Source organism: Microcebus murinus, chromosome 2 (genome assembly GCF_040939455.1).
Source record: "Microcebus murinus isolate Inina chromosome 2, M.murinus_Inina_mat1.0, whole genome shotgun sequence".
NCBI classification, from domain to species: Eukaryota; Metazoa; Chordata; class Mammalia; order Primates; family Cheirogaleidae; genus Microcebus; species Microcebus murinus.
In genome coordinates, this window is record NC_134105.1 from 107,801,024 (window position 1) to 107,827,384 (window position 26,361).

The 26,361-nt window shown below is 53.0% G+C and overlaps 1 protein-coding gene and 1 non-coding gene across 2 annotated transcripts; both read right to left on the reverse strand.

The window, feature by feature from the left end:
- Positions 1 to 5,865: 5,865 nt before the first annotated feature.
- On the reverse strand, positions 5,866 to 5,932 carry LOC142869873 (small nucleolar RNA SNORD64). Its single transcript, XR_012918422.1, has one exon. It is a non-coding gene; the product is annotated as a small nucleolar RNA SNORD64 (small nucleolar RNA).
- Positions 5,933 to 8,746: 2,814 nt separating this feature from the next.
- Positions 8,747 to 16,289, reverse strand: VSIG8 (V-set and immunoglobulin domain containing 8). Its single transcript, XM_012749189.2, has 7 exons — positions 16,085 to 16,289; positions 12,755 to 12,930; positions 12,110 to 12,311; positions 11,764 to 11,985; positions 10,887 to 11,006; positions 10,372 to 10,573; positions 8,747 to 9,464 (listed from the first exon to the last, which is right to left on the reverse strand). Exons 1-7 carry the CDS (start codon positions 16,131 to 16,133, stop codon positions 9,188 to 9,190), a joined length of 1,248 nt encoding a protein of 415 aa, XP_012604643.2. The 5' UTR covers positions 16,134 to 16,289; the 3' UTR covers positions 8,747 to 9,187.
- Positions 16,290 to 26,361: the final 10,072 nt, after the last annotated feature.

Here is a 26,361-nt window from a genome sequence, read left to right on the forward strand (position 1 = left end):
TGAATGAAGAGCCTGTGTGCTGTGCAGGGAGGAGCTTCCGACGGTCTGTCAATCAAAGGAGCAGGGGCATCCTCGAAGGTGCAGTCAGGGAGGACCACGTTCACACGCACCTTTTTGAAGGATCTGGGGCATGTGTGTGGTTTTTCCATCCCATCTCCCTGAAGTTACCGCAGGCATCGCCTATTGTCAACACCCCGTGTTGGGGGAGGATTCCCTCGTACAAACTTTATCCATCACACTAATTTTAGGGGAGGTCGGCTCAGAGAGACATTCTGAGCTCTCAAGGGAGCAGGGACTGAGAGAGAAGGAGATATGACCCCTGCCCTCCAGGGAAGCCACGTCTGATGGAGTTGGGGGGTAAACAGGACACCCCCAAGCACAGCAAGCATAATAAACACCACTTCCTCTTGTCTGGGAGTGGGAGAGAGACCGGGATGATAGAACAGGATAAGGCCAGTTGGACTTTCTGCAAAACCAGCACAGGCCACGAAGGAGGACGAGAAGGGAGAGGGAGGGGAGTTTTACAGGCAGGGACAGCAGCCTGGGCAAGGGGCTGAAGGAGGTGGGGGCCGGACTGGAGCAGGGACCGGGAGCATGAACCCAGCGTTTGGAGAGTCACAGGGGCCAGTTCAGATGAGTCATGGCAGGGAAGAGCCACAAGCCTGCAGAAGGCATCCAGGCAGGAGAACGGGGGTGGGGACAGGCGAGGGCGTGGCTGAGACTCCCCAGGCCAGACAGAGACAGGCAGCAAGTGGGGCCTGGAATGCGCTGGAGGAGCCCAGTTCCAAGACTGAGTTGATGATCCCAAAAATGCTGGGGGAAAAATCTGTGTGCCCCCTTCTGGGAGGGTCCCTCCTCAGCTTTGGGAGAGCTGTGTGGAGACCCTTCTGGAGGGACAGTCCACCTGGGGAGGGGCTGTCAAAGTCAGTGCCACAGAGGGCGGCCGACACGGGCCTGAGCACCAGGAGCCGGGAGCGGGCAGACGGGAAGGGCACAGGAGGGCACGCCCTGGTCCAGGGAGGCCGCCCTGGGGATTCCGGCAGCTGGTCCCCAGGACTGACTCTGGGTCCCTGCTGAGCTTGTGTTTCAGGTGCTTCCTGTTATTATTAGTATTGCTATTACTAATGAGGATTGTTGTCAATATTAACACCTGCACGTGGATTCCAGGACCCAGGCAAGTCCTGCTTCTCCTCCTCTTTCTCTAATTGCTGCTTCCTGGCCTCCTTGCCCCCTCCCCCAGATGATCAGCTACCTCCAAGTTCAATCCCAAGGCTTCATTCTCCCACCCGGTGAATCTCCCGCTGCCTCATCCCCCCACACTGCACCCCTGTGTGGTTAGATCTATGCCTACAGGCCTGCCCTCCTGTGGGACACGAAATTGTGTATTAGTGACATGGAGGGCTGGGGACCAACCATTTGCTGAGCCCCTATTACGTACCAGGCTCTGTAACATACACATCACACAAAATAGCCCTATTATTAGTCCATTTTACAGATGAAGCCGAAGCTTTGGGAGCTTATTGGATAACTATAAACCCAGGTATCTCTGACTCCAAAACTGAGAACTTTTTCCTTTGCATATGTGAACACGGCTAACTCACAAGTATTTATTATAAGTTTTCTTCATTCCTCCCTCAAGAAACCCATGCAGGGGGTCCACCATCACCTCAAACTCAGCCTTGATGGACAGGAGCTCTGCAGTTTCGCCCCATCCCCCTCTGCTCAATTTCCTGCCCTTGTCAAGACCCAAGTCTTCTCCCGAGTGCTCGGTGCCCCATCCTGCCCATCCTTCTAAAATGCACCCAAGAAGGCAGTGGCCACAGAGGGTGACAGAAGGCCATCCTGTCCACGCCACATTGCAGGCACAGTGACCACACCCAAGCGCCTCCAGATCTCCCAACCTAGCCACCACCCCCGCCTTGCCTGGTGGCCCCGTGTCTCCCCTGCTCCTTCCCTGCAGCACTCGCTCCCTAATCCAACCACAAGGAACCTCATGGAACCAGCTTTGTTTCCATAGACCGGGAGTAATCGCTCCAGATGGGCTAGTTGGATGAAGAGCGTAAAGTCCAGAGTAGGGGTTTCCCAGGTTCCCACCAAATCAGGGGAACAAGCCATGAGGAGGCACCCCCAGGAAGCTTACGGGACAGGGCTAAAGTTCTGATCCAGCCCCCCTGCCTCCAGGCGGGCCCCAACCAAACCCACTGGAGTCGAGTAGCTTTACAGCTCTGGAGAGACAATGATTGGGTCATGCCTCCAAAATCCCTTGTTTCCAGTGAAGCAGAAAAAATAAATTAATTCCTCCCCAGAGTCACCACAGGCTGACTACAATGTGATTGAGCACCATGCATGCAATAGTTACTGTAAGAGGAGTACACGGAAGAAAATTCCCTTGGATTCCACATGACTTGTAGTCTTGAGAATTGGAGGCTTAAGAGAAGATGACTAGAGGATGACTTCCTAAAGCCTGGGGAGGAGAATCAGAGAAGGAACTGAGGCACGGAGGACTCACTGGAGTCTCTGGAACAGATTTCCCATGTTGGATATTCTGGGAGACATATTCTTTTATTTTTTTATTTATTTATTTATTTATTTATTTATTTATTTTTTTTTTTGAGACAGAGTCTCACTCTGTTGCCCGGGCTAGAGTGCTGTGGCATCAGCCTAGCTTACAGCAACCTCAAATTCCTGGACTCAAGCGATCCTCCTGCCTCAGCCTCCTGAGTAGCTGAGACTACAGGCATGTGCCACCATGCCTGGCTAATTTTTTCTATTTTTAGTTGTTTGGCTAATTTCTTTCTATTTATGGTAGAGACAGGTCTCGTTCTTGCTCAGGTTGGTCTCGAACTCCTGAGCTCAAGCAATCCTCCCTCCTCGGCCTCCCAAAGTGCTAGGATTACTGGGAGACATATTCTGAGAAATTCTACAGTTGTCAACTTAGGTTTCTGATGGGTAATAAATGAATGACCTGGAATCAAGGAGATATAACTTATCTAAATAATTTTCAGTGACCAAAGGAACTAGAATTCAGCTCCTGCAAGGCTGGGGAGAAATGCAAAAGGTGGAACTAGGAAGTAGAATGGAGACAACTGACTCTGTGCTATTTGTGTCTCTCTAGAAAAACAGAGAAAAATCAGGATTCTACTAGAGATTCCCACCCTTGAGGCAGCACTTGTGTGCCCAGCTTTCTCTTTGCCTGGTGACGTGGTCCACCCAATGTTGCAAGCCAGTTGTTAAATGCAGCCACTGTTAGAAAGTAAATTATATAAACTTGCAATTAAATAAATCATATTAAAACAAAAGATGGTACTCAAAACTCACAACTTCCTGATTATTTTACTACAGCTCACTATCATCTAAGCACTTAAGGTTATTTACTTCCTCTATTGTGTCTGTGTTGTAGAAACACTATATATGGCATGCTGCAGAACAGTTCTCCCAACTCGTGCCCGTGATATTGTGTTGGTAGCCTGAAATCAGCCATAGCCAGAGTACTGACATCGTGGAAATTGGCAAATGCTACCAACTGAAGCTTGTCTGCCCCCACTCTACTCCCAAAGCCGCTGTCAAACATTTATCACCATTAAGTGTCCTCCTCCAGCACGGAACAAGGTTCATGCAGGAGAAATGAAGGAAAAAGACCAAGGTGTCCCTGAAGCAAAATCACTGAAGCAGAAACTTCCCTCCCTCCTCACCCTGGGATGGTAAGTACAGTGACGACAGTGATCTCAGCCTTGGATTTAGGACTTCCCTGGCTTCCCTGTTGACTCACCCTAACAGGAAATTATTCTCAGAGTCCCTCTGAAATCTCTCTTGCTGCTTTTTAATGAGCTTTTTTTTTTTTTTTTTTGGCTAGAGCCTCAGTGTTCCCAAAGGCGCTGTCTCAGCATGGCTCCCTGGTTCCTAGAACAGGGAAGATGATATCATTCAACACAACCTGCACAGCCAACTGGCTGCCTCTGTCCCTCACACCTTGCAGGAGGCTGAGCTGGAGGCTCCTCAGACTGGGAGCGTCCTCCCCAAGTCATCCTATTCAGTTCCCTGCCTTTGGGCACATGTGTGCTGGGCACAATGCCCTGCTGAAGATCTAACTATCTGTGAACAAGTCATCTTACAGGTGCTCATTAATGTCACCAAGTGAACGAAGGGAGGGATGAGTCCCGGAGATCATGCTGCCCTCCCTGCTTAAACCCCTTTCCCTTCTACCTCTGCCCATCTCCAAGAACCCCTCCACCTCCCCAGTCCCCAAGTTATTTGTCTCTGTTTCCCTTTGTCTCATTATCATCTCCCATTTCTCCTCCCAAGCTCTGTGTAGGCAGAGCTGCCGATGCCATTACCCCTTTGCAAATACCCAAGTCATCTCAAGAGTCTCCTAGGTATATGTTACCAAGTAGGGTTCAAGGCTTCCTAAACCCAGATACTCTGAAGCCCACACATACCCCATACTTCAGGAGGCCCTGGGGTAGGAGCAGGAATAATTAGAAAGATGAGCTTCTCCTTAGGAGAAAAGAGACAAACACAGAAGAAAGAGTCTGGGCTCCCAACAAGCAGGTGGCTGGGGAGACGCAGGTAGAACTTGTGACTTTGAAGCACAATGCTCTTCTGAAGACCCACACACACACCTCTAGACCGGACAAGTGTTCAGTGTGTGCCTGTTGCAGCCATCCTGTATGGAGTACAGCTACTTGGCCCACTAGAAGCAGCTGAATTGGAAATATGATGCTCTGGGCTCCCTAAAGTAGAACTTGACCCAAGGGATAAAAGCTATATGAGAGGGGGGGAAAAGTTATATGATAACAAAAACTGGGTTCAAGAGAAGAAATATTCTACTTAATATTGACAATCAGAGGCCAGATGGCCTGATTTAGGGGGTAGTGAGCTGCCGCTGGAGGTATTCAAAAAGAGACTGGAATATCCTTTGTCAGGAATACTGTAGAAGGAATTCAAATATCAGAGAAAGAGTCCAGGCATGGTGGCTCACGCCTGTAATCCTAGCACTCTGGGAGGCTGAGGCGGGTGGACTGCTCAAGGTCAGGAGTTCGAAACCAGCCTGAGCAAGAACAAGATCCTGTCTCTACCGAAAATAGAAAGAAATTAATTGGCTAATATTGGCTAACTAAAAATATATAGACAAAATTAGCCAGGCATGGTGGCACATGCCTGTAGTCCCAGCTACTTGGGAGGCTGAGGCAGAAGGATTGCTTGAGTCCAGGAGTTTGAGGTTGCTGTGAGCTAGGCTGATGTCACCGCACGCTAGCCCAGGAATCAGAGTGAGACTCTGTCTCGAAAAAAAAAAAAAAAAAACAAATATCAGAGAAAGAGCCTGATGTCCTGGAGTCAAACATGCCTAGATTGAATCTTTAATTATTACCTTTGTGGTCTTAGTTAAGATATCTAATGCCCAATCCCTCTGAGCCTCAGTTTCTTCATCTGTATAATGGGGATAATGCACAACCTCATAGGATTAAAGTAGGGAATAAATAAGACAAAATATCAACAAGCATATGGCACTTAGTGAGTGCTTAGTAAATGCCAATCCCCTTGCCAGCAAAAGGGTGGGCTGGGATAGATGGCCTTGAAGGTCTTTTTACTGCCTGGGAGTACGGCTCTGAAAACCTCTTTTGCTGTGGAGAAGGAAGGCATATATCTGGGAGAGAGAAAGAAGTCAGGATTAGGTAGATGAGAGAAGGATACTGAGAAAATTGGGAAACATTTAGAGGTCACCCTGACAGCCCCCTGTTTCCTCTCCTCCGACCTTCTACAATGAAAAAGGAAAAGTAGGATTTGAGATTTAAAGTCCAGTCTTGGTGAGGGGCGGTCTCAATTTCCACATCTGTATAGTGAAGGAGTAAGATTTTTTTTTAAGCTGGACTTCAGATTAATCATTTTGAGCTTCACTTCATTACGCTCAGTAAACACAGCTCACCATAAATCCAGCCAAGGTCCTTCCTAGAAACTAGTACAACTATATAAAAGGATTAACACCTGCAGACACCATGCCTCTACCCATGGGCAATCCCCTGGCCTGGGAGAATGAAGAATCAGCTTTATGTGACAATAAATGTGAAACAGCAACAATATCATTCAACTGACACAGAATTAAGAGGAAAATATGAAGAAAAAAAAAATCAAAGACACATACACACACACACATACACACACCCAGAAATGTACCAGAAGAATAATATTGAGATCTTGGGTTTCATAGAACTAAATATAATATCTTATATTGCCACAAATTTTCCAGTGAATTAAAATGGAAATATTCCAGTGTCACCACAGACAGATAGAATATCAACTTGCAATTCTCCCCAGTAATACATTTAAACCAACTGAAGGACCTAGAGTACATTGAACATATCCACCAAAATATTCCAGAGTTAAGTGTAAATAAATAGTATGGAAGAATCAAGGAGGAAGGCCAAATAAAATCAAGGCAGGCCAAACATACGAAGCACAAGTCCAACAAAAGTATTCTGGAGGAGATCCACGCTAAGTTCTAACATCCCTCGCTCAAGGAACCAAAGTGGAATGGGCACACAATCCAAATTTTATCATGGAAATAAGAAAACCCACAGTTCTTTTCCTTATCCATGTCTCCTAGTAGACATGAAATTCCTGATCCCAGGAACTGTATCTTTTCAACTCTATTTTTGCTACCAAAGCACAATTGAGCTAACATAAAATATATCTTATATATAAGATGGGAAACAGACAGTCTAAACAACTCAGATGTAAACATACCTACCCCTGTTGGTCACTGTGTTATCCTCATCACCTCTTAAAATACAAATCATTCACATTCATCAAATACTCAGTCAAACTACGAGGCTCCTTCTTGAATTTTCAGCACTTAGTATGAACCTCATTGACTTTTTAAGTTTAATCTTGCTCAGCAAAGGAAATTAATCCAGCCAAGTTTCTTTTACTAACCGTTTCTATTCCACATTAGAAATTCTTTTTTTTCTTTTTTTTTCTTTTTTTTTTAGAGACGGGGGTCTCGCTCTTGCTCAGGCTGGTCTCGAACTCCTGAGCTCAAGCAATCCTCCCACCTCAGCCTTCCAGAGTGCTAGGATTACAGGCGTGAGCCACCGCGCCCGGCCAGAAATTCTTAAATCATAGGCAAGGAGGCATCATATTAGCAAAGTGTATTCCAGTGACCAACAGAGGATGTTGGATATGGAAAGACTAGTAGAACTGTTTCTTCGTGTCTGCACCCCTCAGCTTGCTGTACCACCCCTGCATCCCTTTATCAACATGAACATCTAGAATACTCCCCATTTTAATTTCTGTTTGCTTAATAAATATATCCCTTGCAACTTTATCTCAAATATTGTTCTTTTTTTTTTTTTTTTTTTTGAGACAGAGTCTCGCTTTGTTGCCCAGGCTAGAGTGAGTGCTGTGGCGTCAGCCTAGCTCACAGCAACCTCAAACTAACTCCTGGGCTCAAGCAATCCTCCTGCCTCAGCCTCCCGAGTAGCTGGGACTACAGGCATGCACCACCATGCCCGGCTAATTTTTTCTATATATATTAGTTGGCCAATTAATTTGTTTCTATTTATAGTAGAGAAGGGGTCTCGCTCTTGCTCAGGGTGGTTTCGAACTCCTGACCTTGAGCAATCCGCCCGCCTCAGCCTCCCAGAGTGCTAGGATTACAGGCGTGAGCCACTGTGCCCGGCTCAAATATTGTTCTTTAATTAAGCACTCCCCATCTCACTTACAAGAGACTTCTCCTATGAACTCATAGCGCTTACTGATTTCTACTTTTTTTTACCAGAAATGACTAAAACATCCTCAAAAATACATTGTAAATACCATGACAGGGTAGTAAACAAAACAAGTGCTGGCAGATACTAAATTACTCAACAGACCCCTATCTAAGAATGGCTATTTCAGAGTGTAAGAGTATGGAGTCAGATATCAGATAGGCCTAGATTTTAATCACAGATATTCCATCATAAGGAAGTAACTGTAAAATATCTAAAAACTTGTTTTCTAACATAAAAAAAATGTAGTAGTGCTGCCACATTCATTTAGTCTTTTTTTTAAAAAAAAAAACACCTACCGTGTAATGGACTCTGTGCAAGTCAATCAATTTGACAACTTGGAAAAAAAAAACACCATAAAATGAATTGTCCTAAAACACCAACTGAATGCACGTGAAGGGACTTACCATACTAACCGTGTTCCACAGTACATGCTCCATGCGTGTTACTCCCCCTCCTTCCTGGACATCACTTAGAACCCTGGGACTCTGGTGCTTTTTTAATGTAAGAGGTGGTAGTCTTATTTTTCCATGTCCTTGTTTCTGTCTCACCAGGCGCCTATGCGGCTGTGATTCAAGGACAAGTTTTCCTTTCAGCTTTCGACAACATACAACGCCTCGCTAGAGTTTCAGAGCACATTATTTCCAAGAACAACCCTTGGCTTGACGCGAGAACTTTGAAGACTTAGAAATGGCAGGTGTATTATTGCACTTTGCCAGTTCCTCAAATATCCTTATGTTATTTCCACAGACATTCTGAGCTAATTTTTTTTTTCTTTTTTTATACACTTCCTAGGTTGTGTGAAGGAGTCCGATTAGAAGGCCCCTGCCGGCTCTGACCGCTAGGGATGGAAGAAGAGGAAGGTTGGAGACGGTGCAGGACTGTGGTAACAGGGGCAATGCCCTCCCCTCAACCCGCCCACCATGGAGCAGGGCCCTCCAACCCGCGCCCGACCTCGTGCGACACGGACAGCCACCTCGGTCTCAAGTCTTAAAGTTTCTTTATTGTGCTAACACTGCTGCCTCAGAGCCCCGCTCTTACACTGAACCATTCGTCCCAGACCCCTACCCACCGGGCCCGAGGCCCTCTGCTTTGGCTAGGGACACCGGGCCTCTGGCCTCAACCGCTCTTGGACACTGACTCCGCTTCCTCCTCCCTCCCTCATCCCTGAGCCTCCGGGCTTCGGAGGTGCGGAGAAGGTTCCAGACCGCCTTCCTCTGCCCTCGCCCATCCACTCCCATTTCGGGGGAGGAGGCTTTGCCTCCCTACGCATTTCCCGAGGGAAATGCCTTCAACCCCCAGCCGCCGGAAGGCCGGGGGCGAGCGAGGTCGGCACCAGCCCAAACGTGTCCCCAGCTGCGGGCAGAGAGCCCCGCACCCTCCTCCCGGCCAGGGCGCAGCCCGGCGCGGCGCGGCGCGCGCGCTCACACCAAGAGACCGTCCTTGCACGGCAGCGGGCCCTGGGCGCAGTCGGCCGGCTCCACGCTCTTGACCTTGACGTAGACCTGGGAGGGGCCCGCTTCGCAGGCGGCGGCGGTGGCGGTGCAGGGCGCCAGGGCCACGTCCTCGGGGCCACTGCAGGGCGGAGGCGCGTACTTGCGGCGCAGGGAGCGGCTTACGTTCTGCGTCGGGTACCCCAGGAGGTGGGTGACGCTGCTGCCGCGCCCGCTGGCCTTGCACCCGGGCGCCACGGCGTCCTCTCTGTGGGAAACAACAGGCGGGCGAGTGAGCGGGCTCCTCCGCGGCGCGGCGTGGCACGGCCTGGACAGAGCCAGCGGCTCTTGGCAACCTCTTGTCTCCCGCGCCTCCCTCCTCCACGTGCCCTCAGCATCGACCTATTCTCCTTTCTGCTCCTTCCTGGGCTGGCGCCCCCGCGGCTGTCCCGCGGGCCACCATGCCCATCCTCCTAACTGGGCTGGTCCACACGTGTCCGGACAGCCACGGCAGACAGCCCCATCCAGGCGCAATCCGATCCCTTTCTGACATTCCGCAGAACCACCGCCTCTAATAGGCAGGGAGCCTTGGGCATCCGGAACAGCTGCTTTCCCTTCCCTTCTGTCCCCGACTGACCCTAGCCTGGCGCGGGCTTCCGCTCGTGCGCGCTCTCTCGGCCCTTCCCTTCTCACCTCCTGCCCTTCGACCTTCTCCATCTATCCCTCCATCCTCAAGGCACTGCAATCATTAGCACTGCTAGTCCTGTTCTATTCTTTATTTCTAGTTTGCTTCTAATATAAGTTATTAGCACTATTCTTATTAGCTATTCCTAAATAAGCTTCTTAAATAACCTTGTTCTTACCGGCACAATACAGGGGAAACGGGAGAAAACATAGGCCCTGCCCTCCTGGAGCTTACAGTCTAGACAAGACAGAGAGGCGCGTAGGCAGGGGGGAAACGGAGGGCAAGAGGGCAGCGGTGAAGACTGGGAAGGGGAGAGACAGAAAAGCCATGCGGCGGGTGGCAGGTCGACATGCTGCGGTCCCAGCACTCTGTGGCGATGGCGAGCAGGGTGGGGTGGAGGTCCCAGCCGGCCGGTGGCAGGCAGGGGTGAGACGGGCAGGGCGCCGCTCCCCGGCCCGCACAGCAGCATGCAGCATGCATCAGGTTTTACCTGATCTCATTAGCCAAGTCGCCGCAGGCCCCTCCGCCGCAGGCCCCTCCGCCGTTGCGGTAGCCGAAGGCACCGCGGGCGACGCCAGCCCCGGCGCCCCCGCAGCAGCAGCACACGAGCCCCCAGATGCCCACCGCCAGGCAGGCCAGCGCGAGCAGAGAGCCCAGCACGGCGCCGATGATCATGCCCACGCGCCGGGAGTCTGCGGAGAGAAGGGGAGGCCAGTCAGTTTTCTCCCAGCCTGGCAGGGGCCTCACTGGCCAGGACGGGGCAGGGCAGGGGTCTGTGGGAAAAGGGGAAAGGGACGGGGGGAGTGGGTCTCCAAGCCCTGGGACACCCAAAGAGGAGGATATAAAGAGATGCAAGTTAACCCCTTATGCCTGCATGTTTTTCCCAGGGCTTTCAGCTGCTCTGGGCAGTGGAAAGACAGAGCCCGCTGAGGCTCCAAACTAGAGCCCAGGTACCTCCCGCCCCAACCCTCCCAGCCACCAGACCCTCGGGGCTGCTGCACCCACCTGAGACCTTCACCTCCACCACACAAACGCTGTAGCCCACTTGGTTGGCCACTGTGCACTGATACAGCCCGTCATCCGCTCTGGAGACATCGTTCAAGACCAGGTCACCGTTGCCCAGGCCTGAAATTGAAGCAGAGGGGCCTGGCCTCAGATCTCCCACCCCAGCCTCAGCCCCTGTGGGGTGGGAGATGGGGCACCGGTTCTGGAAGGAAGGAAGGTGTATGCATGCATGTGAGCACACCCACGTGCACGCACAGACACACACACACACACACACACACACAGGTCCTCTCCACTCTCGGGGTGATTCACCCTCCCCCTGCCAAGACAGAGGCAAAGAAGTGGGAGGCAAGGAAGGACCCCTCTCCCAGCAGCAAGACAGTGACACCATTAGTTCTCTCTGTGACCTTAGAGAAATATGTCCCCTCTCTGAGTCTTGGTCTCCTCCCTTGTACTTTGAGGACAGGGTTAGACCAAAGGAACTCTAAGGTCCCTTCTAGCTCTGTTATGCTTTGTTTGACTGAATATTATTCAGCTTTTCTATGTGCTAGGAGCTTACACACCTTGCCCTACTTAATCCTCACATGCCCCTGAAAGGTAGACATTAGTATCCCCTTTTCACATACAAAGAAATCAAGGCACAGGGAGGGTAAGCCATGCTCCTTCCATATTAACCACGCTGCTTTTGACTGACTCCCACTGTTGGCTTCTCCTCTGCCCTCAATAGCAGCTGCTGGGACAGGCCCGCAGGGGAAGTCTCCCACAGGGGTTCCAGGTTTGACTTGATCCCACTGATAACCCAAGGAAGCCCCAGCAGGTCCCGGAGACTCCGATCTTCTGCTTGTCTCCACTCTGCCCTTGCTGGGGCTCCCCTCACCTTGAGTTATGGAGCTGTGGAAGGACTCCTGGTAGGAGAGCTCAGAGTGGAAGCTGTGCTGGGAGGCGTAGGACCCGGCTCGGTAGGGGTAAGTGTGCCCACTGATCTTGGCCCACTTGTAGGAGAGGGGCTGGGAGCCCCCGTTGGCAAAGCACTTCAGCACCAGGTCGTTGCCATATGTCATGTGGCCCTCAGTCCAGCACATGGGTACCGCAGGGCGGGCTGCAAGGAGAACAGGCAACTGTGAGCCAGGGCCCAGCCGAGAGGCAGAGCTGGGCTCAGAGTGGCCACGCTGCCTTTGGCTCTGAAGCCTGAGGAAGGGGAGCCCAGAGGAGTCTGGCCATACCTTGCACAGTAACGACGACCTTCCGGGTGGCCGTGGTGGTCTTCTTCACCCTGCACTCATAGGTGGCTGTGTCAGATACCTGCAGGTTCATGAGGTTGATGGAGGCATCGTACTGGCTGGGGTCCGTGGCTGCAAAGCGGACCCTCTGCTGCAAATGAGGGAGGTTGCCGTGATTGATCCTCTTGTCCTGGTAACTTAGGAACTGTGAAGAAGAAAGAAAAACAGGTAGTGAGACAGACAGAGCCAAGGAGGGCCATGCAGGTTGGTGCTTGAGAGATTCACTGAACATCTCTGAGACTCAGTTTTCTCAGCTGAAAAATAGGAATGATGATGCCCATTCTTACATAATAGGTGAAATCAGGTGATCTCAGCTCTTTGGAAAGTGTAAGGTTAGGCTGAGAACTTCTTTAGGGGCCATACCTCATCTTCCCTTTGGAATGGGGTGGGAGGAGGTGAACTGACTGAGTGACTTCAGTCACGATTACAGACTGCTCCTCCCTGTTGCCCCCTTCGTGAGAGGCTTTAGGGGGTAAGTCCAAGGTCTTAGTTTCATTATTTGCCCTCCTTCTCCCCTCAGGGTGCTGGCTGCCCAACAGGCAGACTCCGTGAAGTGTAGGGTAAGGGAACCCCGAGCCCAGTACTCACTACGTTCTCCCGAGGTGCAGGGTCCGAGTTGACCTGCATCCACTCGATGTCCAGCCCACTGGGACCATAATCCTCAGGGTCCAGGATATAGGGGCAGCCCAACCTCACATTGTCACCTTCCGCCAGGTACAGGACCTCCTGGCCATCCCCGTTGATCCGCACAGCAGACAGCAGTGCTGGGGGCGGGCAGAGCAGCAGGTGAGTGGGGACAGAGCCGGGGCCTGAGAAATCAGCTTCAGCCCCTCCTCCCACCATTCCCCGTCCCAGGGCTCAATGGGGCTTCCATTGGCAGGAGGGGCTGCTCTGTGTGTGTGTGTGTGTGTGTGTGTGTGTGTGTATGAATTGCCATAGGCATGTCTGTGTGCACTTGTGTTGCATGTTTATTCATATGGCAGTGGCTGCATGCTATAGACACATGTATATATTCTATGATTGTGTAGGTTTGCGTCTGAATACTGAATAGCTGTTATGTACGCCTATATGTACACATGATTGTGCATATGCATGTATGAGTGTGTACACATGTACATGTGTGCTTATGAGCATTTGTGGCTGCTTATATGTACTCTAAGGATGTTTATGCACATGACCATGTGGGGCGTCTGCTTATATACTTACATGATAGTATGGGTGTGCTAGCGTGTGTGTGTGTGTGTGTGTGTGTGTGTGTGTGTGTGTGTGTAGGCATGTGGAGCACACAGAGTTGTTAATGCTCTGGTGGGAGAAACTGCCTGGTTAAATGCCGCCCGTCTGGGCTCTGCCTGGGCTGCGTGACGTGCCCCTGTCCAGAGGCGGGAGGATGGGTACAGTGGCTTCTGGGATCCTCTCCAGCCCGAGAAGCAGAAGACCGAGTGAGCTGCGTGTGGCTGTGTACGACAGTGTGTGTCCGTGGCTGCATGCCTCAGTGTGGTATTGTGCAGTGGTGTGTGACAATGTGAGCCTGCTTGTGTAAGCGTGCAAAGTCGCAGTGTGTGCCCGTGTGTGGTGGTGGGCAACTGTGACCGGGAGCCTGGCTGTGTTTGTGTGACAGTGAGTGACGGTACATGGCTGGGACTATGGCCACAGGTATCTGTAGGACAATGTGAGCCTTGTGTGATGATGTGTGGCATCGTGGACCATGTGTCCTTCCGCTCGTGGGGTTGCGTGGCCCAGTACAGCCGCCCCCACACGCTTGCTCCCAGCGAGGCCCCTCCTGCCACTGAGTCAGCGCAGCCCTGGGGGAGGAGCCAGGATCCCAGGATCCGGGAGCTCAGGACTGAGCTCCTCTCCCTCCCTACCCTGAAGCCCCAGGCAAGCCTAGCCCCAACCGGTTGGACCTAGAGAGGGATAAGAAGGGGGCTGTGCCCAGGGCCCCACCCTGGGCACTCTGCCCTCTGCCTCCCCGGCCCCTCAGCCTGTCTCAATCCCTTTGCATCTGCTTTCCTTTTTGAGTCCCAGCCCCAGGTCTCAATCATTCTCTTCTGTCTTTCTCTGGCTCGGGACCATGTTCACACTTAAGAGAACATCTCTCTCTCTCCTTCACACACACACACACACACACACACACACACACACACACAATTACACACTGTCATCGGCAAACAAATTGGCACACACACACACACACTCTTACAAGCCTTCAAAATGCAGATACATTCCCATGCGGCCCCACCTTCCTCTACACGCAGACACTGTCGGATCTATACAAACACAGACACGCATCTGCACACAAACACAGCCACATTTTAATCCCAAAGACACGCCCACTGCACGCTCCTATAGTTCCTATGTGTGTGCGTTCACGACCAGACATATCTGCAGAAGCCCTGCTTGGAAGGCTTAGCCTGGCTCCAGAGAGGCCAGCAAGGACCTTTTTAACACCAAAACCTCAGGGATCCCTGAACTTAGGGGCTCCTAGGGGAACCCTGCTTAGGCCGTCAGCCATGGCCTAGCCCAGCTAGACTCCAGGGTGACCCAGAGCATGCAGGTGGCAGCTGGGGCTCTAACGGGACCAGTGATGCCTCCTCCAGCCCCAGGCCAAGAGAACACCAGCTCATTCCTGAGATAAGGATCCTGCTGCCATGTGCCAGATCCTGGGGCGGCACAGGCCAGCCAGGGAGAGGTGAGTGAGAGCTCGGCTGGGAGCAGAGGCTCCACCCTGGGGAAGCCACTAGAAGCGGCCCACACAGGCAGGGTTCTTTCCTCGTGCCACAGAAGCCAGCCAGGCAGGAGGGTAAGTATTCAGGGAGAGGGCTTGGGACGGAGGGATGGGAAGGAGGGACAGGCTGGAAGAAGCGTGCCTCCACTCTGCACTAGGCTGAGAGTTCCTTCAACTGTCCCGGCCAGGGAGCCTCACCCAGCTTTTCCATTTCCTTAGATGTTGTCCCAACCTCCTCCCAGAGTTCCAGCCTCTCTGCACCCCTCCCTCTCCTTGGGAGCTTTTCCCTGGCGTCTCACCTGGCACTGAGGAAGTACTTCCAGGGAACGTGCGAAAGAGAGAGGCCGGGCAGAGGGAGGACAGCCGGGGTGGAAGAGAGACCTGACAGGGAGACTTGGGGAGATGGGGGGACTGGGCGAGTCGCAACAGGCTCTTGAAGGAAGAGGACAGCGGTGATTAATTGTCACCCCACAAAAGCACCAGGGCTGGACGCCCTCTGCGAGGTGTCACCCCAATAGTAGTGTCTGCTCTCGGCTTGTAAATCCTTTCCGAATTTTCAAGCTGCCTCTAGAACTGCAGAGCCTCCCTCCGGGGGAGAAGGGGGTAGAAAAGGCGGCTCCCACAAGGGCACTGGTGCGTAAAGCACGCAGCGCTGAGTCCGTCCTCACACACCCGTGGACACACAACACACACGCACCGAGGTGGCGGGTCCCCACAGCACAGCCGGAGCTCGCCGAGTGGGCTCTGCCGGGCCGGCTCGCACCAGACAGAGAGCAGGTGCGGCTGTTCTGCCAGAAACGCCATGGTTCATGCACATACAACCCACACCCGCATACACGGCCACGCTCACACAAAGTCCAAAAATGTTCCCCCTTCCCGCACTCCTCCCCCCCCCAAATCCAGACCAGGTGAGCACACAGAGCACCTGCACACGCGTGTGAGCCCCACAGGGCACGTGGATACATGGAGGTCCCCTCACAGACCTCTACACCACACACGTGACCCAGCATAGGCTCTCCCACGGAGAGGCCCCCAGCAGCGTCCAGACCCGGTGGCAGCAGGGCAAGGGTGGGCAGCGCCCTGCCGGGGAGGGGGGCATCTCTGGCTGCCTTTGAGGCTCCCCTGTGAGCCCTTGGTACCCCTCTCCCCACCCATCTGGCCTCGTGCTGGGTGTCCCGACCACTGCCCCGTACCTGGGCTCAGGCACACGAGTAGAAGATGGAACGCTCCTCGAACTCCCATGTCTCTAGGCTCGGTGTTTCCTCCACCTGGGCTGGGTATCCTGTGGGCTGCGGTGTGGGTGTGAGGGGGCTGGTGGAGGGAGGGGGAGCCGAGGGCCCAGACACTGCCCGGGGTGGCAGGAAGGTGCAATGAGTGCCCGGCTGGGGAGCAGCCGGAGTTATTTCTATGGAAGGGAGGGGGCCTGGTCCCCGCCTTGGGGAGGAGTCCCAGGAACCCTAATTAGCGGGGTGACAGGGTGGCCTACCCAGGCATTACCCAGCCCTTACCCAAGCTCTTCCCTGTCCCAAGAGTGGCGCAGGGCAGCCAGCGGGACTTGTAATTAGGCACCTGTTAAACTTCACTTCCTCCTGACCACGTCCTTGGGGTGACAACAGTCACCCCATTTACAGCTTCCATGAGCTCCCCTCACCACTCATTTGCTGCCTCCTTCCCTGGAGGAAGTGAGGAAGAGGAAGGAAAGGCCAGGCTCCTAGAGGGATGGTGGCCACACCTTGAGGAGTTAACACTGACCGCAGGCCACAGGGGCCTGCCACCCCCTCCCCAGTGCAGGCTCCACCATCCAAGCCCCACCCACCCCTGCAAGCATCCCCGACCTTCCAGGGCCCCAGGTGGGGATCTGTGAGAAGGGGCATTAGGGAAGGGGACACTTCTCCCATGCTGGGACCTGGGCCGGAGAGGAGGCCCAGGGAGATGAAGGGGACCCAGGAATGACCAGCCTGCCTTTCCCCTGAGGCCTCTGGCCTTTCAAAGGGAGTCGGGCCTCCTGAGCTCCAAGAGGAGGGAAGGGGTGTGTTCAGGGACAGTCTCCCCCAGATTTCCCCTGTGACTCCGGGTCACCCCCGAGTATAAAGGACCCCTGGGAGCCAGGGTGTCATGGCGGACTCGGGGTGTGTGGTGGGAGTGAGCTGAGTGTGCGGGGTGGAACACTGCCAGGACTGGGGAAGGGGTGCACCTGTGTGAGCGTGCACACCCTTCACAGGGGCCTGCGTGTGCCAGGGAGGCAGGTGTCCACGTGCCAGGGAGTCTCTCTTGAGGAGGGCAGCCTTCTGTGTGTACTTCTTTGAGGGATCACTTGGTGTCCTGGCTTCTACGCACAGGAAAAATGGCCAGGCCTTGAATGAACTGGGTCCCTGAGACCCAGGACCCTCATAACCTGGCCGGTCTCAGGGTGACTAAGACAGCACAGTCCTGGGCAGGCCGGACTGGTCCTGGTGGGCAGGAGGAGAAAGGTAGAGGGCCAGCCTTTGGTCAACCCAAGGGGCACAGAACAGCCTTGTGACTCCCCGGGACACAGTGGTGGAGCTCATGAGTGGCCCTGTTCAATAGCCCGACCTCCTCAAAAAAGTCAGAGCCCATCCCCCACCCCTGACATTAGGCGCAGGAAAGCCAGAGGGGGAAGAGTCTTGGGGAGTTACGGGCTCAGAGATGCTGCCAGGACCCACCCCTTTGGCAAAAACAAGACATAACAATAAGGAAGCACAAGGAGTCCACACATCTCTGCATTCCAAACCCCTCCACCTGAACTCCCAACAATAGCAGGCTGCTTTGGGGCCAACCAGACATACACAATGAATATCTTTATTTCCTTATTTATTTTGAGGTTTATGGGATTGTCCTGCACCCTCTGGAGAGCAGGGATCATTATCCCCATTTTACAGATGGGGAAACAGGGGTCTGGAGAAACATGGGGAGTCAGCCCAGGGGATGCTGCTGGGGCTGAGTGGGGGATACCCAGGCCTCCTGGCTCCCAGTCCAGAGTGGTCCAGGAAAGGGCTCAGTGATCCTGGGTTACTAGAGCCACTCATGAGAAGAGAGTGTGGAAGGTCAGTGGTGGGTGGAGGGGAGAACAGGTGGGGCTGGGAAGAGTGAGACTGAGAAGAAAGGAGTGAGGTTGTGGTTTCATTACACCAAAGTGCAGGCTTGAGGGTGAGTTGGGTTTTACAGTTGGCCTAATGTTAGAGCCGGGGTGAAGGCTGGACCTGGAGTGAAGCTTGGGGTTGGTCAAAATTATGAATGAGGTTGTGGTCAGATTTGAGGTTGAGATGAGGGTTAAGGATGGGATTAGGGTTGGAATTACAGCTAACACTCAGGCTAGGGTTTATGGCTGGGATTTGTGCTGTGATAAGGTTTTGGTTTCATTTACAACTGTGCTTGGGAATACAGCTGGGGCTAAATCAAGGGCTGAGTTAAGATTGATTTAGCAGTGGGGTTACGGTTGGGTTGGAGATGAATTTAAGATTCAAGTTAGAGGCCGGGTGCGATGGCTCACGCCTGTAATCCTAGCACTCTGGGAGGCCAAGGCGGGCAGATTGCTCAAGGTCAGGAGTTCAAAAACAGCCTGAGTGAAACCCCTTCTCTACTAAAAATAGAAAGAAATTAATTGACCAACTAAAAATATGTATACAAAAAATTAGCTGGGCGTGATGGCGCATGCCTGTAGTCCCAGCTACTCAGGAGACTGAGGCAGGAGGATCGCTTGAGCCCAGGAGATTGAGGTTGCTGTGAGCTAGGTTGATGCCACAGCACTCACTCTAGCCTAGACAACAAATTGAGACTCTGTCTCAAAAAAAAAAGAAAGAAATTAATTGGCCAACTAATATATATAGAAAAAATTAGCCGGGCATGGTGTCGCATGCCTGTAGTCCCAGCTACTCGGGAGGCTGAGGTAGCAGGATCACTTGAGCCCAGGAGTTTGAGGTTGCTGTGAGCTAGGCTGACGCCACAGCACTCACTCTAGCCTAGACAACAAAGTGAGAATCTGTCTCAAAAAAAAAAAAATCAAGTTAGAGTAGGCTGTGCCTAAGGTTAAAGATACACGAGCAGGGGGACCCAAAGGGATCAAAGATGAGGTTTTATTTCTGATATAGAAAGACCCTACCTCCATCTGCTAAATGCAGGTTTGGCTAGAATTTTCAACGCTTAGCTCAGGGAGAATACCAGTGGCGCATGCCGATTGGGGTCTCAGGACTTTGGGGAGGGATCCAAATGTGCACGAACCCGTTGGAAGGGTTTGAGGCAACACAATCCCATAACAAATGGACCTTGTGAAGTCCTGCTCCAACTACTAAAGCTCTCCACCTGCTCAGGCTCCAGGAAAGGCACTTGGGGAGGGGGTGCAGGGAGCTACTGGCAGTGAGTGGGGGCTCCAACACCAACCTCCACTAGAGGATGGGGGTCCGTCAGAGGGAGTCTACTGGGGGCTGGGGGGGCTGGTTGTGGAGTCTAGGAGACGGGAGTTGGGAGAAACTGAGGGTCTGCCTACATGCTCCTGGAAGAACATCCACTTCCAAGGGGACCATGAGGGGGATCTCTCCAGGCCTGAAAGGGCAGGGCACCATGTTGCTGCCCCTTGACCCACTGAGGGTTAATTGCCACCTCTGTGCAATTTGAGGCCTATAAATAAGCTGTCAGCCATCCTGCCTTGTGCCCAGAGCCCTGCAGGAGTGTTTTGTTTGGGGTTGTGGGGAGGGCACTGGGGTATCAGCTTAGTTCCCACAGCTCAGGACCAGCCCACAGCCCCCTCCCTCTGGGGCCAGCCCACAGCCCCCTCCCTCTGGGGCCAGCCCACAGCCCCCTCCCTCTGGGGCCAGCCCACAGCCCCCTCCCTCTGGGGCCAGCCCACAGCCCGTGCATCTCTCTGGCCCTCGTCTTCAGCAGAGGAAGAGGATCCCCCTCCTGGGAAGCTCCCTAGCCCAACTCCTTCCTCTCCTTTTTCCACACCCAGTCTCCACCCTAAACATCCAGTTTCCCTACCCACTTCCTTTTCAGGCCCCATAAAGGCCGGGAGAGATCCAGGAGACTACTGGGGTTCCCTCTGTGCTCCCAGGGAAAGAGAAGGGAGGGAGAGTGAGCAGTTAAGGGGCAGAGACAGAGACAGAAACACGCCTGGCATCCAAATGGCCTGTCCAGAGGCCCAGAGAGAGACAGAGGAGGCAGGGGGCCCAGGCCGTGATCTGGGACCCCACACACAAATTTCCAAAGGGGTCCCTTGCTTTTTCCTGAGAAATCCATGACTCTCCAGGGAGGAATGGCCCCCGTTTGGGTGGTATTTTCTTCTATTCTAAGATAAAAAGAGGAAATCAAAGACAGAGGCCTAGAAAGGAGTGAACAGAGACAAAGGAGGAAGGAAGAGCAGGCCAAGGACCCAGAGAACCCCAGAGACTTCTTCTGGGATGGGGTGTAGCCCAGGACCCTGAAAGTCCCCTCCACAGCAGCTCTACACAGCCTCTGTCAGTCCTGCCCTCCCCTGCCTGGACCTGCCTGCCCAACTCCTCACCTGAGCTCCCTAGGCTGGGGTGCAAGCTCCCCAGTTCCCCTCCCTAGGCCCTTTCTGGACGTGCCACACACAGCGAGCAAGCTCCTCAGCCTCCTCCCCCAGGTACCCATGTAGAGCCTGGGTCACCCATTGCAACACTCAGGGAGAACCCCCCCTGCAGAGGAGACCCCTGAGGAAAGAGTGGGAGCAGGAGCCATGAGCACCTACAGAGAGACAACATCCTAGAAGACTTAGAGAGGCAGATAGTCACAGAGAGACCAGGGAGCCGTGCAACTGCTATCTTCCCACCGAGCTTTCAGTGAAGATTTGGACTTGGAAGTCTGCCCCAGGTGAGGCCGTGGCTGTACGAGAAGGGCGGGGGCTCAGAGTGGCACAGGTGGTGTGATGGGAGCATGTAGCATTCTGACAAGGAATGTTCAGAGCCAGTAACAGAAAGATGAGGTTACATTTGAGGATGTGGGTTGGAGTTAGAGACTGAGGCTCAGATCGAGGCTGGCATGCAAGTTCTTTGGACACAGCAACCCAGTTACTCCCTGAGCTCCTGCTCAGGCTTCTCAAGCCTCAGTGGCTCCTACTGGGCCACCTGAGAAGAAGGCAGACCCCAGGAGGGAGCCTAGATAAGCCCAGACCTCTCCCATGAGCAAGGTGCTGAAGCTGACCCAGACTCACAAGAGCAAGTGGCACAAACATACGCCCCACCACTAAAAGGAGTGGCCCAAGCTGCCACTATATATGCAAAACACAAGAGCAAACGGAGTTGACTGAATATCGTCAATGAAACTGTTAGACAGGAAGACATAGCTTGTAAAGAGTGTGTGAATTCCTGATGACAGGCCTGAGGAGGAATGAAGAGAGATAAATTGTTGTCTTCGCCTCACCAAGATCAACCACAGCCTGCAGAACCTTCATTCATTCGACAAATGGCTGGGCTTCGTGTAGGCCCCGGGAGAAACAGCGATGAAGGAGACTCAGGCTCCATCCCTGCAGAGCATCTCATCTCTGCAAGGGGAAGGGGTAGCCCACGCCCATGGTGTGATGAGCTACTGTCATATGCGCAAAGCCCCTTAAGCAGAGATCTGAAGGACAACTAGTGACGTGCCAGAGGGAGGACTAGGGGCAGAGAGAGGTGGCCAGAGACTATTTCAGTGCTCGGGAAATAAGCCAGGTCCTTGCCAGGTGTGGACTGAGAAGAGTGAAGCCAGGAGTAACAGCTGATGGTTATTTTTGGACTGAGGAGGGGAGACACGTGAGAACTGAACCTCGTGGGACCTTCTACCCAGACCATCAGAGCACCTTCCTGGGCTCAGAGCCAGGCCCTTGGGATGGATTAGGCAACCGAGATTGATCATCCTGGACTGTGTGTCTGTCTGTGTGTGGAGAGATGAATTAATCTCTCAGGTCAGCCCCGATGCTCAGAAGTTTCTTAATATTGAGTCAATATATGTATTCCTGTGCATCCAGCGTGTGGATGAATTAATCCACGTCCAGTGGAACTTTGGCCTTTGAATTTGTAGAAATAAAATTTGCCTTTGGGTTTTGCCATCTGGATTCCCGCGACACCTATCCACAGAGGGGAACTGCGGTCTCCTTTGACCCTTAGGGGGGGCCCCAGCCTGCTTTGCCCCCCTGGCTGTTGCCCAGGAAGCTGTGTGGGTGCTGACAGGCATCAGAATGAAGCCGGTGCGCGTCTGGTTACAGCCCTCCCTGCTAAGCCCGTCCCAACCAGCCCTCAGCTGCCCTCCGTGTTTGTTTCCTGTTGCCTGGACACGGGATAGAGAAAGGAGCAAGGCGAGGGTGGCGCCAGAGGGGGTGGGGCTCAGAGGCGACACAGCTGTGTCTGCCAGGGCTGGCAGGGACTGAGGAAGTATTAACCAGCAGGACAGCAACCGGCCCAGCCCAAGGAATAAAGCCAAAGCTTCCCCACTTCTCCCGGTTTCCTCCCTCCAACAACCCGTCCCTGAAATGTTCAGGAGAGCCCTGTGTTTCCAGAATGACAGCCACTTCCCCGCAGGGTCAGGCTGCGGCAGCAGCCGTTGTAGGGGATATCGGAAGGGGTGTCATGTAAAAAGAGCCTGGACTAGGCCCACACATGGGACACACAGGAATGCTTATATTGACTCAATATTTAAAAACATCTGAGTATCAGGGCTCACCTGAGATGGTTTGGTATGAGGTAGTGAGCACCCTGTCTCTCAGAGTGTGCAAGGTCAGACTGTCCAACCATTGGACGAGTTTACAAAGGAGATTCAAGCAGCAAAGGGTCTTTGAGGTCCTTTCCAGCCTGGAGATTCCATGATTTGGCTGTCATCCCCACTAGCCCAGGGACACACAGCCTTTCCCCAGGGGCCATGCAGAAACGAGCTCATTAGCTCTGGGCAGTTTCTTCCAGGCCCTCTGCTCCCCACTCCCACTCACCCCCCCTTTAAAGCCACCTAACATCTTAACCCCATTCCTGTCCAGCCTCAAAGTCATCAAAGGTCATTGAGACGATGGCCACCCCTCTCCAAGTGGACATGAGTGAGAATGCAAAAAGAAAAGCAGAGCTTGCACCTCTGGGAGAATATCCCAGCTGGGAGGGGTGTGAGGTATGGGAGCTACGACAGAGGGAAGAGCTATTTAAAGCAAGTGAAATCAAGAATACTTCAACCACGCTGGAAACGAGGACCTTCCAGGTAACCCTGACATGATTTCCCTGGACAGATCTTGGAGTATGGTAAGGGAGGCAGGTCACTGTGGGCTGCAGCCTAGAATGGGGAAGAGACCTCGGGTCTGGAGCAAGCTGACCCCTCTCCCACAGTTCTCCCCCAGGCTCCTACTCTTTGCAAAAGGAGTAGTTAGGAGGGGCAAGAGTGAGAAAACAGAGAGTGAGGAACTCTGTTTCTGAGCCCCTGTGGCCACCGCTCCCAGAATTCTCGTCTGAGACTCCAGCATCTCCGCTCCACCGTCACCTAAACAGCCGCCTCCCGTCCTCACCCCAAAGCCCTGTCTGCCTTTGAACTCTTTCAGCCCCTTTCATCCGAGCCTAATCAAAGTGATTTTACTGAGACCGAGTAATGCCCAGCTGTGACCCAAGTCACAGATGGAGATTCCAAGCCTTTCAGGGATAGTGGAGAACATCCCAGGACCCCACTGAGTCAAGGACAGCGTGGCTCAGCCACCAGTAAAGGCTGTTGAGTCATGCCCAACTGGAGCTGCTTCTGCAGCAGGCACAAAGGTTCTGAGGCCACCTCCAAGCCACAGCAGAGTGTGGTGTCGGCAACAGGCACAGATAGAGCAGGCACAGGTGGGCAGGTAGAGCATAAAGCCAGGGGACGTGTGCCTGGGAGGCAGGTGCCTGCAGATCTAACTCAGTATTCCAAAGTGGAGCCCACCCATGTGATTCTCCAGGCTGGACCAGACCAATCTGACATTGCAAGGACTAGAAGACCCTAAGGGCAGAAGACAGGGAAGTACTCCAGGAGCTAATATGTACTTTTGTACATAAAATAATGTAAAATTATGGTATAAAGGTGTCATGGCCTTTTTACAGGACGGAGGATAAACACAGAACACAAAACACAAACGCAGAACACAAAGAAAAAGGCAGACACATATACAGATGGTTGACTCAAGTAACAATACACTGGATCAGTTTTATTTTTATACTCTAAAAAATTTTAAGTTAGTTCCTTGTATGTAACCACCCAGGCATTGCAGCAATGACCATAAATTCCAGAATAGCCTTAGGGAAGCAGATGTCCCCTGACTCAGAATTTCCAGGTGGTTGCTCTAGGTGCCAGGCATAGATCATGGACGGAGATTAGCAAGGATGGGCAAGGTGAGCCACAGGGGGCATTTCTCATCCCCAGCTTCTCTTAGGGTGACACCCTAAGATCTTTGGCTGAACCCTAGTGGCTGTGCCTGGCTTAGGTCACCCCTCCCTTAAGGGGTCTTACCCGTCATTGACTAACCAGCCATCTTATGGGGTGTTTATCGTGTGGCCTCCAGACCCCTAGTGCTGTGGGGTGGAGCAGCTCTTGCTTACTTGCAACTCAGGTCCTTTGTTATGCCTCTAGGCATCAGCTTTGTTTATCACAGGGAGCCTGTCCAGAACACATTACTTTCAAACTCTCTGGGCAGAACACGTACATTACTCACTAACTTTAATTCTTAAACTAGGAAAATATATGTCAGTCCCCTACATAAAGGAATCAGATACCTATGCAACAAAGTCAATAATAGCTTGGGCACTTAAAAAAAAACAAACCCTTAGATCAACAAAGATAATGCACCAAACTTCACTTCCTAGTTATCTTTTGCAGCCTCCCAGACACCCCCGGGCTGATTCAGTGGCTTGGAGGGGTGCACAGAGCTCATTTCCACCTCTGAGCATGAGGAGGGGAAAGCTGAAACCTCTCTAGCAGAAAGCACCCTCACTGAAGGGCCAACCTCTAGCAGCAAGACTGAGCATGAGGGCCCACAAAGTCCTCTAAAGAATGCCCATTTTCTCTTTTCTTTGTCTCCAGGCCCCACTCCCTCTCTGCAAGCTGGGCTCACACAGTCTCCCGATGGCTCTGCCACCACTATCATGTAGCCTCACCCCATGTTCCACCCCCCTTAAAGCCAGGGGACTTCTCTCTGACTATCCCCACTGCCACTTCCAAGTGAGAGGGGTAGAGAGCTAATAAAAGATGCCCAGACGTAGGTAGCTGGCCGCAGATGCCAGCTGCCTTCCTGGCTCTCAAGAGCGTCCTGCTTCTAGGAACTAGGTCTCCGCTGATCCAGGCTAGTTCTAGAGTGTGTGGAAGCCTAGGCAGGGCCTCTCACAAATCCATAGAAAATAAATTGAACCTCTCTTCCACTTGATGGGCGAATTCCAAGATGGAGAATTCCGGCTGAGGAGGGTGGAAGGGGCAACCCTGGGGGCAGAACTCTCTGAGATTCTCTCCCAAATCACCTTCACTTGCTCAGAATTGGCTATATTCTCCCTTCTCTGAAGCCAGAACTTTATTTCTGCAACCAAAACTGCCCTGTGTCCAGGCCCTGTCAAGACAGTCTCACTTTTAAAGGCCGTGAGATCACCCAGGCCCCACAGACCTGCGTTTTCCACAGCAGCATCTCCGGCCAAATGCTAGCCTTGCCTTCAGCCTCTGAACTTAGCCCATTTTTCTCTACTTGGGCTCAGAAGTGTGCAATGTGTATGGAACCCCCTTGACCCCATTCCCCATAGGGGACACATTTTTTCCAGCCCTGAGATGGATGACACAGGTGTGGAGCTGGGCAAACTCCAGGTACTCAGGCTCTTTCTGGCTTTCCTGGGAAAGAGAATCCCCCGAAATAGGTAGAGACTTGTCCCTTGGTCCCCACAGGTATCAACTGAATGACAGGTGATAATAGGAGAGAACCCAAGCCAGTGTGCCAGCCGCAGAAGGGTGCCAGAATCCTCGGTCCACTGCCATGCCTTCTTCTAGGAGGGGGACCACATCTTCCCACGACCCCCAGGGAGGAAGGTATCAGCTTCCCTAGACAGGAGGATTGTAGTTCAGAGTGCTGAGCAGGGAAGGTAGAAAGCCTGTCCCTACCCAGCTGGAGGGCTGCCCACCTAGGGGGGCGGGGCAATAGTTTCCCAGGTGGGGAAGGCGGAGCCAGCGCCTGGGGAAGCTGCGGCTGTCCTGAGGGAGAGGAAGCACAGGAAACAGCTTGCCCACTCTCCCTGGGCCTTATGAAAAGAGGACTCTTGCCCGAGGCCCTTGTAACCTGGCGTTGTAAACACCCAGGACGCCCCAGCAGCTGTCCTCTGCCTCCTCTCGTGGGGGAGCCACTGAGGGAGACAAGACTGGGCTCTGGATTTGAGAAATGGAGCAAACCCCTGGGGTGGGGTGGGCAGGGGGACACCGTGGTGATGGCAGCTGGATTGGAGCCCTTCCCCCCACCCCCGAGCCACACAAAAACTGGGAAGTGGCTCCAGTCCCA